Here is an 18,234-nt window from a genome sequence, read left to right as displayed (position 1 = left end):
GCATTAACACAACCAATCAGTGTGTGGTGAACCAGCTAGCAGGAGGAAATTTTATGAACACACCTTATGATCAAGCGTTGGTAAATACTTCCTCAGCTTGGCAAAGTCGAGCCAATGTGCCACAGGGTGACCCCCCTCATCTACTTGCACAAAGAGCTCCATGATCATGGCCAAGCAATAGCAAAGTTAACTACCACAATGAACTAGTTAGAGAAAGCTCAATTACAACAGGTTCAATCTCCTAGACAAGTAAATGCTATGGAAGGTGTCAACATGTTAGCCAACAAGAGGAGACAAAGAGGTCAACAAGGTCAAGGTAGTCTGGATCAATATGACCAAGGTAGTGGTGGGTTCAATCAAGATGAGGGATATGATGAGCAAAATGAAGAAGTGCAATATGTGAACAATTATCAAGGACAAAGGGACAATGCTCCTAATCAACAACAACAATGGAGATCCCAAGGTAATTGGGGGAATCAAAACCAACAAGGCAATAGCAACTGGAGGAACAACAATCAAAATTGGGGCAACCAGAACAATCAGGGTAACTGGAGTGGAAACAACAATAATTGGGGAGGAAACAACAACCAAGGGGGTTGGAACAATGGCAATCAAGGGAATCGGAGGCAAGGCTTTCAAAGACCTCCGATGTATCAACAACCAAACAACCCACCTCCATTTCCGTCCCAAGGACCTAGCTTGTCAAACAATGAGATGGGAAGGATCGAGATGATGTTTGAACAAATGATGAAGAATAACGCCAACTTTGATGCCCAGTTGGTATCCCACAATACTTCAATTCAGAATTTGGAGGTTCAACTTGGCCAGATTTCACAGTCTTTGAATACTCGCCCTAAGGGGGCTCTACCTAGTGATACGGTAGTAAACCCAAAAAGTGGGAACAACATCGGGCATGTTATGGCAGTGATTACTAAAAGTGGTCGAGGTGTTGATGTGAATACCTCCAAGCAAAAAGAAATTGTGAGTGATGAGATTCAAGTGCTAGATGATGATGTTCCTTTGGTTGATGAGAAAGTGAGATAAGAGAATGTGAATGCGGAAGTGAGGATTGATGTTCATGATGATGAGGTGGAGACCCAAGATGATGTGAACGCGTCTAGGGAACACGTAATAGACATACCGGAAATGGTAGTGCCCAAGGCTAAGTCTCTCTTTCCAAGGCCTCCTCCACCTTACCCTCAAAGGCTTGCGAAGAAAAAGAATGAGAACCAATTTAGAAAATTTATTGACATGATGAAGAGCTTATCAATCAATGTTCCTTTGGTGGAAGCTCTTGAGCAAATGCCGGGTTACACCAAGTTCATGAAAGACTTGGCGACTAAGAAGAGATTCATAGACTGTGAGACCATCAAGATGACTCACCAAGTAAGTACAATTGTGCACTCGATGGCTCCAAAGCTTCAAGATCCCGGTGCTTTCACCATCCCGTGTACCATTGGGAGCACTAATTTTGCAAAGGCATTGTGCGATTGGGTGCAAGTATCAATTTGATGCCTTACTCCTTGTTCAAAACTTTGGGTATTGGGCAACCGAGGGCTACTTTAATGAGGTTAAAAATGGTGGATACAACTATGAAGATGTCGCTTGGTATTGTAGATGATGTTCTTGTTCGGGTGGACAAGTTCATTTTGCCTGCTGATTTTGTGATCTTGGATTGTGAGGTAGATTATAAGGTTTCGATCATATTGGGAAAACCTTTCCTTGCAACTGGGAAGGCCTTAATTGATGTGGAAACAGGAGAACTCACCTTCTGGGTGGGTGATAAAAAAGTGGTCTTTCATGTGTGCAAGTCAATGAAGCAGCCTAATAGTACTGAAGTGTGCACTTTCATGGATCTTGTCACGGCGGTGATATTTGATGATACTAGTGTAATGATCAATGCGGAGAACCCTCTAGAAGCGGTATTGTTGAATCTTGATGGAAATGAGGATGAAGGTCACGTAGTGTGTGTCAATGCTTTACATGGAATGGGCTCTTACTCTTATGAGCCTTGGAAACTCTCTTTGGATCTTGAGAATAGGAAGACTCCACCAACAAAGCCCTCAATCGAGGAACCTCCCATGTTAGAGTTGAAGTCATTGCCTCCACACCTCATGTATGAATTCTTAGGCCCTAGTTAAACTTTGTCAGTTATTCTTTCCTCTTGTCTTACTAACATGCAGGTAGATGCCACATTGGTGGTGCTCCAAAAATAGAAGAAGGCAATTGGATGGTCTTTAGCTGATATCTGGGGGATAAGCCTCGCCTTTTGCATACACAAGATTATTCTTGAGGAAGATGCCAAGCCCTCCGTGGAACATCAGAGGAGGTTGAATGAGGCTATGCAAGAAGTTATGAAAAAGGAGGTAATCTAGTGGTTGGATGCAGGGGTTGTGTACCCCATCGCGGATAGTTCTTGGACTTCACCGATGCAATATGTGCCGAAGAAGGGTGGTATGACCGTGGTTACCAATGCACAAAATGAGTTGATTCCCACCAGGACTGTTACTGGATGGAGGGTGTGCATGGACTACCGCAAGCTAAATAAAGTGACCCACAAGGATCATTTTCCATTGCCTTTTCTTGACCAAATGCTAGATAGACTTGTTGGGCGTGCCTTCTACTATTTCTTGGATGGATATTTTGGGTACAACCAGATTTTGATTGCTCTGGAAGATCAGGAGAAAACCACTTTCACGTGTCCGTATAGTACCTTTGCCTTTTCTAGGATGCCATTTGGGTTGTGTAATGCACCGGCTACATTCCAGCGGTGTATGATGGCAATATTTACCAACATGGTGGAGGACATTTTGGAGGTGTTCATGGACGACTTCAGTATTTTTGGTGACTCATTTGATGAATGTTTGAAGAATCTTGACAAGGTGTTGGCCTAGTGTGAAGAGACCTATCTTGTTCTTTACTAGGAAAAATGTCACTTTATGGTCGACGAAGGCATTGTCCTCGGCCATAAGATCTCAAAGCAAGGCATAGAGGTGGACAAGGCTAAAATTGAAATGATCTCAAAGCTTCCTCCTCCTACTTCAGTCAAGAGGGTTAGAAGTTTTCTTGGGTATGCAGGGTTCTACCAAAGATTCATCAAAAACTTTTCTAAGGTAGTGAATCCCTTGTGCAAGTTATTGGAAAAAGATGCCAAGTTTGTGTTCAATGAAGAATGTATGAAAGCTTTTGAACTCCTCAAGTACAAATTGACAACCACTCCCATTATTACTGCATCCAATTGGAGCTTACCTTTTGAGCTCATGTGTGATGCAAGGGATGTTGCAGTATGAGCAGTTTTGGGTCAAAGGTGAATAAGATGTTTCACCTGGTGTATTATACAAGCAAAACAATGAATGATGCTCAAATGAATTACACAGTGACAGAAAAAGAGTTGTTGGCTATTGTGTTCGCAATGGAGAAGTTTAGGCCTTATCTCGTGGGTGCCAAGGTGATAGTTCATACCAACCATGCCGCACTCCGCTACTTGCTGACGAAGAAGGATTCCAAAGCTCGGTTGATGAAATGGGTCTTATAGCTTCAAGAGTTTGATTTGGAGATTGTGGACCGGAAAGGGTGTAAAAACCAAGTGGTGGACCACTAGTCCTGTTTGGAAGAGGAGGGGAGGCCCCATGATGGCCTCGAGTTTAATGATTCATTTCCTGATGAGCAGCTCCCTTATGTGTTTGTGAATAGTATGCCTTGGTTTGCGGATATTGCCAATTTCCTTGTAACCGGTATTGTTCCGTATGAGCTCTCTTCTAACCAAAGGAAGAAGCTTAAACGGGATAGCTTGGACTACTATTGTGATGAGTCATACTTGTTTAAAATCTGTAATGATGGTGTGATCCAGATATGTGTTCCGGATGAGGAGCAATTGAGTATTCTGGATGCTTGTCATTCTCTCCCTACGGTGGCCATCATGGTGGGGCGATGACGGCTTCAAAGGTGTTGAGTTGTGGTTTTTATTGGCTCACATTGTACAAGGATGCAACTGAACTAGTGAAGAAATGTGATGAATATCAAAGAGCGGGTGCAATTTCAAAGAAATATGAGATGCCTCTCACCACTATTCTCGAGGTTGACATATTTGATATGTGGGACATTGATTTCATGGGTCCGTTTGTAAGCTCTTGTGGAAACATGTATATTCTTGTGGCTGTTGATTATGTTTCAAAGTGGGTTGAGGCCGTAGCTTTACCCAACAACGAGGCCCGAAGTGTTGTGGCCTTTCTCAAGAAAAGTATCTTTACTCGGTTTGGCACTCCCAAAAATCATTAGTGATGGAGGGTCTCATTTTTACAATAAGGCATTTGACACTTTGCTTGCAAAGTATGGTGTCAATCACAAGTTATCTACCCCTTACCATCCTCAAGCTAATGGGCGGGTTGAAGTCTCCAATAGAGAGATCAAAAGTATATTGTCAAAGACGGTCAATGCAAATAGGACCGATTGGTTAAAGAAATTGGATGATGCTCTTTGGGCTTGTAGGACTGCTTACAAGATTCCGATTGGTAAGTCTCTGTACCGGTTGGTGTTTTGGAAAGCTTTCCATCTACCGGTCGAGGTAGAGCACAAGGCCATGTGGGCTTTGAGCTTGCCATCTTCAGTGGAGCAGCTTAATGAGCTTGATGAGTTCCAGTTTCATGCCTACTCCAGTTCGTCCTTGTATAAGGACAAGATGAAATACCTTCATGACAAGTATGCTCGTGGCAAGGATTTCAAAATGGGTGATTTGGTTCTCTTATTCAATTCCCGATTACGATTGTTTCCGGGTAAGCTTAAATCAAAATGGAGTGGACCTTTTGAGGTGGTGCTTGTGACTCTGTTTGGTGCCCTTGATTTGAAAAACAAAAATGGTGAGATCTTCAGATTTAATGGGCACAAAGTCAAGCACCATCTTGGAAAGTTTGATGACAGCCACGTGGTGGCAATGATCCATCTCAAGTGATTGATGGTAACTTGCGTCGTGCCGCGATGTTAAATTTGGCGCTTCTTGGGAGGCAACCCATGTGTCTTTCTTTTTGTTTTTCTTTGATTTTCTTCTTAGTGTAGGATTTGCTTTTAAACTAACTGGTTGTGAGATATGTATAGGGATGTTTGATCTGAAGTTTGGACCGCGGTCGTGCTCCATTTTTCACGGTCCGCGGTGGCCTTATCGCGGGGGCGGAATTTGATTATTGTCCACAGTGCTAAGTGGTCAAAAGTGGAGGCTCTCTGAAGTTTTAACCGCTGTCGTGGTTCTTTTTTAATAGTCCGCAGTGGATACCCACTGTCGTGAAGCATTTTTCGTGGTTCGCGGTGGTCTCCAAGAAACAGCCCTTCTGAGTTTCACAACAATGGTTCGCGGTACATTTATCGCGGTCGCGGTAGGTAAGAATGAATGTGTCCCAAGGCTTGTCTATAAATAGACCCTCAGGGCCCTCTTTTATACTTTTCGCTCTTTGCATTCTCAAACAATATACAGTATTGTTCACTCATGCTCTAATTTGCACAACACAGGAACTGAACTTCATCTATATTGCATCTCACTTCTGGTAATTCAAATCTACCTTTAGTCTTTAATTTTGTTTTTATTTTCTTTTAATTTGATAGTTATTACTTCTTCTTCTTCCTTTTTCTTTCAATTTTAATTTAGGGTTCCATATTGTTAATTATATTAGGTTTTAATTAGTTAGAAATGGCGATCAACTACCTAGTGGATCGATAATGTGTTCATTAATGCTAAAATGTATAAAAATTTGAAACCCTAGGTGTTGAGCCCAAAATTTGACCGTCACAGTCCGCGGTTGTCTTTCTGTGGTCCGCGGTCAGCTATTTTTTGAGAGATTTTCAAGACTTGATAATCATGGTCTGTGGTGGCATTTTTCGCAGTCCGCGAAGCACTTACCACGACCGCGCTCCATTTTTCGCGATCCGCGGTGCCATTGAATCAGAGAGTGGGTAGTCTGAGTCCCACCTCTCTATGATCAGTGGTTGATTTTTTGCGGACAACAGTCTGTAGTTTTGCTTCACACTGTCAACTATTTTTCTGCACTACTTCTTCCAATCTTTGCACTAACAAGTTCACCTGATATACTTGCAGACAATGGTTAAATCCAGAGGTGGTGGTGACAAAGAAAAGGGTATAGCAGAGTCCTTCCGGTCTAGGGGATGAGGCATGATCAAATTGACCCCAGTGGCTCGGAAAGCAATTGGGGAAACCAGAAAACTCATCAAAGCTGCAGATAGCTCTGCTTCCCATTCTGAGGGAAGTGAGTACTTGCCCTCTCGGGAGGCATCTAAGTCTGATTCGGTGTCGGAATATGTACCCGACTTCCCGGAGAGGCATCGTTTGAGAGATTTACCTACACCTCCGGCCTCTCCTACTGCTCATACTTCAGTTTAGATCACTTCTGAGTCGTCTGAGGGCTCAGCTGAGAGCAGTGATAGTTCAACCTCACCAACACATTCGTCACCTGGACAGGATGTAGATGATGGGGTACCGGATGAAGAGGGAGGGGGTGTGCCCCAACCCGGGGGTGTGGAGAGAACTAGAAACCCCGAGGTGTGGCAAAAGTGATTCGTTAGTGAGCTAGCTTATCACAAGTTTCGAGAATAGTGGCCTCTAAGGTCGCTTATTATTGAGCTCCAGTTTATAGAGAGGGATCTCTTGCCACATAACCCCAACGTGAAACAGCAATTCAATAAACGTATGGGGTGGGATTACTTCACCAGCAGGGTGTCAGAGGCAAATGAGCACTTAGTCAAAGAGTTTTACGTCAATGCTTCCCACATCAAAAAGAATACCAAAGTGACTAAAATGCGGAACTTGAAAGTAAAGTTCGATGGGAAGACAATCAATGAGTATCTAGGCTTTCCTAGGGAAGATGAATCATTGTACTTGGAGAAATTGGCACTTGATGAGGCATCTCGTCCATGGTTAGCATCATATTTGGCTCTCCCGGGCACCACCCCAGCATGGTTGACATTAGGAGTTGCAATTTTGAGAAAAACTCAAAATTTTGAGGCGAAGGGGTGGGAGACTTTTGTATGCAGTAGGATGGACCCCACTACCCATGAAAACTCCATGTCGGTCTCCCGGATGATATTAGTGGCTTCTATTATGGCAGGGTTCCCGATCAATGTCTGGAATGTCATGTCTAGGGTCATCACTAGGGTGGTCAATGAGGGTGACAGATCATACTCCTTCCAAAATTTCCATACAATGTATTTGGAAGACCAGAATATGGAGAAAAGGAACTTTGACGTGAAGGTGAAACCCAAGATGCCCTTTTCCCAGTACAGCCTCAAGGCTGATGGCAACCCCAAAGCCAAAGATCCTAAAGGCAAAGCCACTACTTCTATTGGTTAGTCTAAAGAGCCACTAGTAGTAGTCACTTCTTCTTAGCCTCCCACAGCCACACCAGAGATTGCCTCCGGACCATCTACCTCCACTCTAGATATTCCATCCTCTTCAACATACCCATTGACTGCCCACAAATTAAACCAAACACTCTCTAGTATCAACAACTGAATGCAGGTAGCAACTTCTAAGCTGTCTGTACTTTCTAGTTCAGTGGCAGCACAGTCAGTGCCCTCACAACCACAGGTGCCAGCTTCGATAGAGGAGACTCTCAAAGAGCTTCGGGAAAACCAGAAGAAGCTCCTTGATAACCAAAAACTAATAATGGATGCTCTTGCTGAACATGGGAAAGCACTGAAGGAGCTGAGCAAATACACAAAGAAGCTGAAGCATACACCGGCATCGAAGGAGTCAGTCAAGGAATTGAGGGGCGAAGTGGAGAAGATGAAGGCAACTGATCATTTGCCTTTGGAGCTGCTATTGCATGATCAGCCTCCAATAGCTGAGATAGAGCAGGTTCCGAAGCAGGAGCTTGAGAGAGCTCCAAAGAGGAGGAGGATGATCTCCTAGGTGGACGATGTTGAGATGGAGGGTATTGCTTCTGACCAGCCACAGGCTCCCGGGACAGCTAATCTAGGTGCCCAGCCACAGGATCTCGTGCTACCACAGGACCCCATGCAGACGGAGGATCCATAGGGAGTTTTCTTCCCTTTCTATCTTTCTTTTTTGAGCTTATTTTTGTTTAGTTAGCATTGAGGACAATGCTAGCTTTCATTTGAGGGGGTGGCCCTACTTTGATTTTTGATTTGATAGTTGGACTGTAATTATGACACTATTTTCTTTCTTTATGCTTATTTTTTCACTTTTGGTATTTATATAACTTTACTTTATTTTATTTTTCGTTATTGATTCTAGTTTGGTCTGTATATAAAGTTACTCTCATGTATATATCCATTCCTTCTTATGCATATTCATCTAAACCCCGCTTTTGTACATATTCAGTTTAATTTCCGCATTTCACTTCATAGCTTCTTTTGCAATTTCCTTAATAGTATAGCTTTTTTTTCGGTTTATATCTTCTTATTTTTCAAGTTTCAATGAACAATAAACCTTTGGTTTTCTTAATGCCACGGTTCTTTCCAAAGGTGGAGTTTGTGTTAACCGGGTGGCTCTTCCCAATGATGAATGTCATGACAACCTTTTTAAAGGTTTGAGTCTATTTTTCTTTTCGTTTTAGTGTAAATAGTAGTTAGTAAGTAATGGTGATTCAGGCAAAGCTTCACTTGGGCCTAACACATTTACCTTTGACCTTATGGTTAAAAACAAATTGTTATGTATAGGATGGTGATAGTTGTGACCTTGAGACTCTTGTGTTGGCTAAACAATCATCGAGTGGTTTCTCGGAACCATTTCTGTTGCTCAAATCTTAGCTAAGATTGTTGTGGTCCCCCAACTCTGTTTCTTTAGCAATCCTATAGCTTGTATCGTGAGGTATTGATTTGCAAGTCCAAGTCCCATGCCAATGAGTCTATAACTTGCCCTGAATGTTTGTCTAGGCGAAATCCTAAGCGTAGCTCGGATTGAGAAGTGATTATAAGCTCTTCTTGATCCCAATTGAAACTGAAAAACATCCATAGCATACCAATGATGATATCCCTAGTCAATCATGTTGAGCCTTAGCCCTTATTCTTTCAATAACCATGAGACAAACCATTATCCATTCTAAAATGATCCTCTCTTGGCACCTTAGCACAAGGCAAAAGCATAAGTTTGGGGGAGAGACGAGGAATGTAAAAGTGACAAAAGTTACAAAATGAAGAAAAGGAAAGCAAAGAAAAAGAAAAAGAAAGAAAATCCAAAGATTCAAAAAGAAAATGAACAATGTAGAAGAAATAAAGGGATTCAACGAAAGCAAAAGACGAAAGGCATGGAAAGATTAGAAAGGAGAAAAGGAATTGAAATGAACAAGAAAGAGTGACAGTGTGTCTCTCTAACTCCTAAAGAAAAAGTAAATGACTCAAAGAGTCAGGAAAACATGTGCCAAAATAAAGCAAATGAAGTGCTTAAGGGAAAATGAAACCTTCTTAGACCAATAGATCCTACCCTTTAACCAAAAGCCTTCATTATATTCCCACAAAAGCCCTATATGATCTTGAGTTGAGTGAGATTATATTAGTAGTGACTCACATAAGGGGCAAGCTTAAGGTACTTAGAGCCGGACTTGTGACCTTCCTTTGAGAGAGATGAGTGGTTCCCACAATCCTCGTTCTGAGTGCTACAATCTAAAAGTGAGGTTTGCTTAAGGAGAGTTGAGGAGTATGAGTTTGGGTTCCACAGCGACCAATGTAACAGAAAGAGTTTCCTTGATGAGTTGAGTCAACCCTTGATGCTTTTGTGTCGCACTATAGCCATGGTACTAAAAGATTGTGTATTGTTGATAATGCATTTGAGTTGAGGGTAATTGTTATTTCCAATTGATTCTTGATGAGGTTACTTTAGAACAGCTGAATTTTCCTTTCTTTTATCTTGAGGAGGTGAGAATTACTTTATTTGCTTGAGGACAACCAAAAGCTTAAGTTTGGGGGAGTTGATAACTAGGGATTCTAGTCTAGTTTATGCTCCTTTTTGCTTGAGTTTTGGACTAAAATGTGTACAAGTATTCTCCAAAATCTAACTTGCTGTGCTTGCTTGTAGTATTTGGTCAAAAAGGGACAAGGATGTCATAACCAGATCAAAAATAAGGAGTGAAACCTGCACAAGTTCAAAACCAAGTCAAAGCAGTGCTACAGCATTAAATCCACCATAGTCGCAGAAGACTCACCACGACTGCGGTCCTTTTATCGCGATCTGCGATGGCAAGGATTCAGAGAGTTGGCATTTTTAGAATTCAAGCTATTGTGGTCCGTAGTGATTTTATGCGACCCCGGTGCCTCCACCGGGATAGCAGTTAGTTTACTATGGTCCATAATGGAGGAATTCAGAGAGCCTGGAGTTTGAGCAAAAGCCGAAGACCATGGTCCGTGGTTGATTTACCGCGGCTGCGGTAGCCTCACCACTGCAGCGGTCCATTTTCCACTATCAGCGGTACCTCTATCAGGGGCATTTTTGTCCAAAAAATTTAGTTGTGTATACATACTTTCTTTTCAGATTTTTAGGTCATCTTATCAGTAGTGAGCACGTGAACGACAACTTTTTCCCATTTTGAGTAATTTTGTGTCTTACTTAGCAATTAATCTTAGTATCTTATCTTGTAAATACAATTTATGGATTATTCTTCATCTCAATCTATGATTTTTTTCTTCCATTATGAGTAGCTAAACCCATTAGCTAGGGTTATGGCTCAACCCTAGTGTGGGTATTGAATGGGTCTTTTATTTTAGGGCTTAGATGTTTATGGGTGATATTTATTTGGCATGATTTATGCTTTCTATGTTGAATTAGTGGTTGAAAACACTAGTTTGTGCCTTTTTGACTTAGGCTCTTCTTGAGAAAGAGAGACTAAGTCTAGGAATTTCAGGCCAACAAGGAATTGGGATGTATTAAAGAGATTGATAACCCAAAATAAAGGGTTAAACCTAGAGATAGTAATACCCAACTTGAGCCAATATTGCTTGCACAAATTGAACACCCAATTGGGCTTGAGAAATCCAATTATGGCAAAGTCACTCTTACTACCGAGAGGTGTAGAGTGAGTAGCTTCGTGCATTGGCTATAGCATGATCCCAACTATAACATTATTGCCCTATGTTCTAGATCTCGTTAGATACTCACCTAGGAGTAAGTCACTTCCCTAGTACCTCTTTACCCATTTAGAAAACCCTACAAGCATATACACTAAGTTTAATTTCGCACATCATTAGTATAAAATTAGAAGTAACAAATAAACAAACATGATTGGAAGTGTAATCAAAAGCATTACACACTGCTAGATTAGATAGGAATTCAACTCCAAACATTGTATTAGCTCCATGTGGATTTGATCCCGACCTTCTCGGGTAAAAGCTGCATCAACCGCTCCTGCCACTCTGTAGTGGTGTAGGGTTGGACCCGATCAGGTAGCACCACATGCCGCCATACCTATTCCGTTTGAGGTAGGAGTGGCCACACCTTTCACAATGACAATATCAACCACGCCTCCTTTCAATTCCAAGGCTATACCTTGGGATTACGTTGCTGAAACCAAGCGAAAAGGAAAAGCAAAAATGGAAGAATCTGATGCTGCACAAGGAATGACCACCTGAACATTTGGGAGGATCTAGCAAGGAGGCTACTACCAAGCAACCTATCATTGAAACAGGACCGGATGATTTTTTGAGGAAAGTACAGGCGAGGGAATACTCCGTCGTCGATCATTTAAATAAGACCCTTGCCCAGATATCCATCCTATCACTATTGCAAAATTTAGATGCGCACAAGAATGCTTTGATGCAGGTGTTGAATGAAGCTTATGTTCCCAACAATATCATCTGCGGAGAAATGGACAACATGGTAGGGCAAGTGCTGGAAAGTCATAAGATTATCTTCCATGAGGATGAATTACCGCCTGAAGGGTTAAGTCACAACCGTGCATTGCATATCACAATGCAGTTTGAAGACAAATTCATTGCCAGGGTCCTAATAGATGGAGGTTCAAGCCTCAAAATTCTGAAAAGATTAGGCAGAGATTTCCACGAGATACGGGCAGGAAGTAAGAATGTGAAAGCCTTTGATGGGTCTCAAAGGGCCACGATTGGGGAAATTAACCTTTGTCTGCAGATGAGGCCGACTTGGTTCGATGTTGAATTCCAGGTGCTTGACATATCAGCTACATACAATCTTCTATTGGGTCGACCTTGGATACATGCCGTTAGGTCTATGGCTTCCACACTACACCAGGCTGTGAATTTCGAATGGAACCATCAGGAGGTACTCACAGAGATGGAAGTAACCCCATTTACACCAGTCAAACTATCTCGGTTATTGAGAATAGAAGAAGACTAGGAGGGGGAACTTATCACCACATTGAACATGTCAATGTAGTTGAGAAAGACAAATGGTTGAGTAACAAAATAGAAAGCATACTAGCATGGTCTGGGTATGAACCTGGCAAAGGGCTTGGGAAGAAACTCCAGGGCATTATCAAGCTGATACAGTTGAAATGTTACGGTACGACTTTCGGGCTAGGATACCCATACACTTGGTAGGAGTACAATGATTGGTCGCAGCTGGCGTGGTCCTTATTACCCTCTCGAGCAACCCGTGCCACATTTGGGTCAAACTTTTCACCAGGCTGATACAATATGGGGAACTGTAGAGGAAGAAGCTTTAGCTAGGTTGAAGAATTTGTTCCTGGAGGACAGGGATATGGATTGTAGTGCGATAATTGAGAAGGAGGAAGAAGGCCTACCATTTATACTGTGGAGAAGGGAGTTGTTCTCAGGAATTGGACTGCCACACCATCCCGGGCCCTGAGTCCCTAGGTAGCTTGGCATTTAGCCTGATTTATTCTATTGCCATGCTAGGCATTTCAGATGTTTTCAGTAATTTTGTTTTAAAGATGCTTTTTGTTTCAAAATAATTGCTCAATTCATCGAGCCGTACTTGTTTTGGGTATTTTCAAAATTTAATAAATGCATTGCTATTTATTATTCATTATTATCTTTCACATTTTTCTTTCTATAGTGATATTATTACTTTTTCTGATGAACCGATGACTGTGACATGTAATGAGACAACGCAACATAAGGATAGTGACTTAGAAGAAGAGGATGAAATACCTTAGGAAGTTGTCATAGAAGTCGAGAACTTTGAGAATAAACGTAAGTCCAATCTGGACGAGACTGAAGCAATCAATTTAGGAGACGTCGAAACCGTCAAGGAGACTCGCATAAGCATTCACTTATCACCACCAGAGAAGGAAGAGTACATTTGTTTCCTGAAGGAATATGAGGATATCTTTGCATGGTCATATGATGACATGACCGGTCTAAGAACATCCATAGTGGCTCACAAATTGCCTACCAATCCAATGTGTCCGTCAGTGAAGCAGAAACTCAAAAAATTCAAACTGGACATAAACCTGAAAATCAAGGAAGAGGTCACTAAGAAAATCAATGCTAAAGTCCTCAGGGTAGTTAAGTACCCAACTTGGTTAGCCAATATTGTACCGGTTCCGAAGAATGACGGGAAGGTCGGGGTATGTGTTGACTATCGAGATTTAAATAGAGCAAGTCCCAAGGACGACTTTCTACTTCCAAATATACACATCTTGATCGATAATTGCGCCAAGCATGAACTCCAATCCTTTGTAGATTGCTTTGCGGGTTATCACCAGATCTGGATGAATGAAGAAGACGCGGAGAAAATAGCTTTCATTACACCATAGGGAGTGTACTGCTACAAGATGATGCCATTCGGTCTAAAGAATGTTGGGGATACTTACATGAGAGCCATGACAACCATCTTCCATGATATCATACACAAGGAAATAGAAGTGTATGTTGACGACGTCATCATCAAATCCAAGAAGGTCGTGGATCACATAGCAGACCTGAGAAAGTTCTTTGACAAGTTAAGGAGGTACAATCTAAAATTGAACCCCGCAAAATGTGCATTTGGGGTTCCCGCAAGGAAATTGTTAAGCTTCATTGTTAGCCGCCAGGGAATCGAGTTGGACACGTCCAAAGTTAAGGCTATTCAAGAGTTACCACTACCAAAGAGAAAGAAGGACGTGATGAGCTTCCTAAGACGTCTCAACTATATCAGTTGCTTCATAGCATAGTCCACAGTTATATGTGAACCCATCTTCAAAATGTTGAGGAAAGATGCTGAAATGAATTGGACCGAAGATTGTCAAAAGGCTTTTGACAACATCAAGGAATACTTGTCCACACCACCAGTCCTAGTCCCGCCAGAACTTGGGAGGCCTTTGCTACTCTATCTATCTATATTAGATAAAGCTTTCGGATGTGTATTAGGACAACATGATGAGAAAGGAGCAAGCCATATGCTACTTAAGTAAGAAGTTCACACCTTATGAAGCACGATACTCTCTGCTGGAATGCACTTGCTATGCTTTAACCTGGACAACCTAGAAATTGAGGCATTACTTTTGTGCCTATACCACATACCTCATATCCAGGATGGACCCTCTGAACTACATCTTTCAAAAGCTCATGCCAACCGGGATGTTAGCCAAGTGGCAGATACTATTAAGTGAGTTTGATATAATCTATGTAGCTCAAAAGGCAGTCAAAGGACAAGCATTGGTAGACCAACATGCTGAAAATCCTGTGGGAAGAGAATACAAACCCTTAAAAATGTATTTCCCTGATGAAGAAGTATCATTCATAGGAGAAGACATTTTTGAGGCTTACGACTGTTGGAGAATGTTCTTCGACAGAGAGGCAAACTTCAAATGAGTGGGCATCAGAGCAGTTTTGGTATCAGAAATAGGTCAACACTACCCTATATCCACGAAGCTTAGGTTTCCATGCACTAACAACATGGCAGAATATGAAGCTTGCATTATGGGGCTCAATCTGGCCATCGATATAAATATACAAGAGCTGCTGGTAATTGGTGACTAGGATCTTCTGGTACATCAGGTTCAAGGGGAATGGGCCATGAAGAATACCAAGATACTACCATACTTGCATCACGTGCAGGAATTGATCAAAAGATTCACAAAGATAGAATTCAAACATGTACCCAGAATTCAAAATGACTTCGCAGGCACACTGGCCACCTTATCATCAATGATATAACATCCAGACAAGAATTTCATTGATCCCATCACGGTGAAAGTCCATAACTAGCCAGCTTATTGTACTCATGTTGAAGTAGAAACGGATGGAAAACCTTGGTTCCACGACATCAAATAATATTTGGCGAGAGGAGAATATCCAGAGAAGGAAAACCATACTCAGAAACGCACGCTACGGAGGTTTTCTAATCACTTCTTCCAAAGCGGAGGGACCCTATATAGAAGAACTCCTGATCTGGGGTTGTTAAGATGTGTTGACACAAAAGAAGCTTCCAGACTGCTCGAGGAGATACATGCCAGAACTTGGGGGACAACATATGAATAGTTTTGTTCTAGCCAAGAAGATACTCAGAGTTGGGTACTTTTGGATGACCATAGAGACAGATTGTATCCGGTAAATACAAAATGCCACTAGTGTCAGGTACATGCAGACATGATAAAGGTACCACCAAATGAGCTCAATGCAACAAGTGCACCTTGGCCTTTTGATGCCTAGGGAATGGATGGCATCGGTCCGATCGAGCCCACTGATTCAAACGGGCACCGATTCATTTTGGTGGTTATCGACTATTTCACAAAATGGGTAGAGGCCGCATCTTACAAAGCTGTAACCAAGAAAGTTATCGCAGACTTTGTCAAGGATGGTATTGTTTGCTGATTCAGAGTTTCCGAGTCCATTATCACTGATAATGCCACCAATCTCAACAGTGACCTGATGAAAGCCATGTGTGAAACCTTCAAAATCAAGCACAAGAACTCTACAGCATACAGGCCTCAAATGAATGGAGATGTGGAAGCTGCCAATAAAAATATCAAGAAGATACTAATGAAGATGGTAGAAAATCACAAACAATGGAACGAGAAGTTACCCTTTTCCCTATTAGGGTACTGCACTACGGTCCGCACATCAACTAGGCCAATCCCCTATTTACTAGTTTATGGTACCGAAGTTGTCATTCCAGTCGAGGTAGAAATTCCTTCTTTAAGGATCATACAGGAAGCCGAACTCAGTGATGCAAAATAGATAAAAAGCCTCTATGAGCAACTCACCCTTATAGACAAAAAAAGAATGAACGCAGTATGTCACGGTCAACTTTATCAGAACAGAATGTCCAGAGCTTTCAACAAAAGGGTCAAACTAAGGCAATTTGCACCGAGACAGTTGGTGCTGAAGAAGATCTTCCTGCATCAAGATGAAGCCAAAGGGAAATTCTTTCCCAACTGGAAAAGTCCTTACATGGTTCACCGGGTGCTAATAGGAGGAACACTCGTACTTGCAGAAATGGAAGGAGAAGTATGGCCAAAACCAATCAACTCAGATGCGGTCAAGAGATACTATATTTAGATTGTTTACATTCCCTCATATGATGTAACTGAACTACATTTGACTCGATTCCCATTTAAGAGGGGATACGTAGGCAGCCATGTGGGTTCGGTCATATCATAATAAAATTTTCATTTCCCCCAGAACCAGAAACTGGGGCAGAATTTTGAGGAGGACCCTTAAAGTTCCGGAGCAAGTCTAGCCAATGCCTTCATATGCTAGACAGTTAGAAATTGGTTAAGAAATTGGGGCTGAATTTTGAGAAGGATTCTCAAAATTTCGGAGAGGGATTCTCCAAAATCCCGGAGAAGGTTCAGCAAGTTTCTTCGCACGCAAAACAGCCGAAGGATCATTTACCAAACTGGGTAGAATTTTGAGGAGGACCTTCAAAATTCTAATACAATAAAGATGCAATGTGTCTGAAATGTGTTACAGTCATTAGTTCATCTAAAATTACATAATATTTCACTATGTTTTCTAAAATAACTCTATTTTCATCAATAAGTGCATATTTTCGAAAACTCTATTCCCGTGACAGCCAGACGTTACCTAGGGGAACTCAAACAAGGCCCCTAGAATGGAGCAAAGCACAGCGAGCAGACAAAGGCATGAACCAGCCTCCCCTTTACAAAACTTACAATTTTTCTTTGGGTGCAGGCGCAGTAGACATAACAGGAGCATTCGCAAATATATATACACGTAGCAAAATCACTTTCAATCGAGCCACCAGACACCAAATATATCTCCAGCTAAGACACATTCTACTCCTATTTCCTACTTGTTCACTGTATAAGGCTAAGCGCTGCCTTCTCTTTGCATGAGACTAAGCCATGTCTCAAATCTTGCATGAGGCTAAGCCATGCCTCCATATCTGTATAAGGCTAAGAACTGCCTTCTTTTTGCATGAGTCTAAGCTTTGTCTCAAACCTTACATGAGGCTAAGTCATGCCTCCATATTTGCATAAGGCTAAGGATTGCCTTCTCTTTGCATGAGACTAAGCCTTGTCTCAAACCTTGCATGAGGCTAAGCCCTGCCTCCACATTTGCATAAGGCTAAGCACTGTCTTCTCTTTTCACGAGACTAAGCCTTGTCTCAAACTTTGCGTGAGGCTAAGCCCTGCCTCAACATTTGAATAAGGCTAAGAGTTACCTTCTCTTTGCATGAGACTAAGCTCTATCTCCAATATTGCATGAGGCTAACCCCTGCTTCCACATTTTGTATAAGGCTAAGAACTGCTTTCTCTTTGCATGAGACTATGCCCTGTCTCAAATCTTACATGAGGTTAAGCCCTGCCTCTATATTTGCATAAGGCTAAGCATTGCCTTCCCTTTGCATGAGACTAAGCCTTGTCTCCAATCGTACATGAGGCTAAGCCTCGCCTCCGTAATTGCATAAGGCTAAGCACTGTCTTCTCATGGGACTAAGCATTGTCCCTTCCTGCATAAATTTTCATCTTGGAACTATCTTCTTCCCTCGGGCTAAGTTATGCCCCCAAAACTCTGCACAAGACTAAGCTCTGCCTTGTTGTCACCTTTGATATCATGTCTTTGCACTTCATGGGCTGACATATAGTCAACCTGTCTAAAGGCGTCATAGTCCGAAGGCATCATCCTCATAGCCTGAAGACACCATGTCATGGCCTGAGGATCTCTCAATACTTGCACATCATTATTGAAAGGCGTCATGGTTCGGAGGTACCATCCTTATGGCCCTAAAACATCATTTCATGGCCTACGAATCTCTTATCTCATAATTTATGGCCCAGGACATCATAGTCTAAGGACGTCATCTGCACTGTCCGAAGACAATCTTTCATGGTCCAA

At 42.0% G+C, this 18,234-nt stretch overlaps 1 protein-coding gene across 1 annotated transcript; it reads left to right on the top strand.

The window, feature by feature from the left end:
- The first annotated feature begins 258 nt into the window (after positions 1–258).
- Positions 259–1,044, top strand: LOC138882747 (uncharacterized). The gene has a single exon (XM_070163376.1). It carries the CDS (start codon positions 259–261, stop codon positions 1,042–1,044), a length of 786 nt encoding a protein of 261 aa, XP_070019477.1.
- The last annotated feature ends 17,190 nt before the right edge of the window (positions 1,045–18,234 follow it).

Source organism: Nicotiana sylvestris, chromosome 12 (genome assembly GCF_000393655.2).
Source record: "Nicotiana sylvestris chromosome 12, ASM39365v2, whole genome shotgun sequence".
Lineage (NCBI taxonomy): Eukaryota > Viridiplantae > Streptophyta > Magnoliopsida > Solanales > Solanaceae > Nicotiana > Nicotiana sylvestris.
Note: the sequence above shows the minus strand (reverse complement) of the source record. Positions and strands in the feature narration are given on the sequence as shown.

Coding starts and splice junctions, on each gene's coding strand:
- LOC138882747 (XM_070163376.1), top strand. CDS start 259: ATGGAAGGTGTCAACATGTTAGCCAACAAGAGGAGACAAAGAGGTCAA.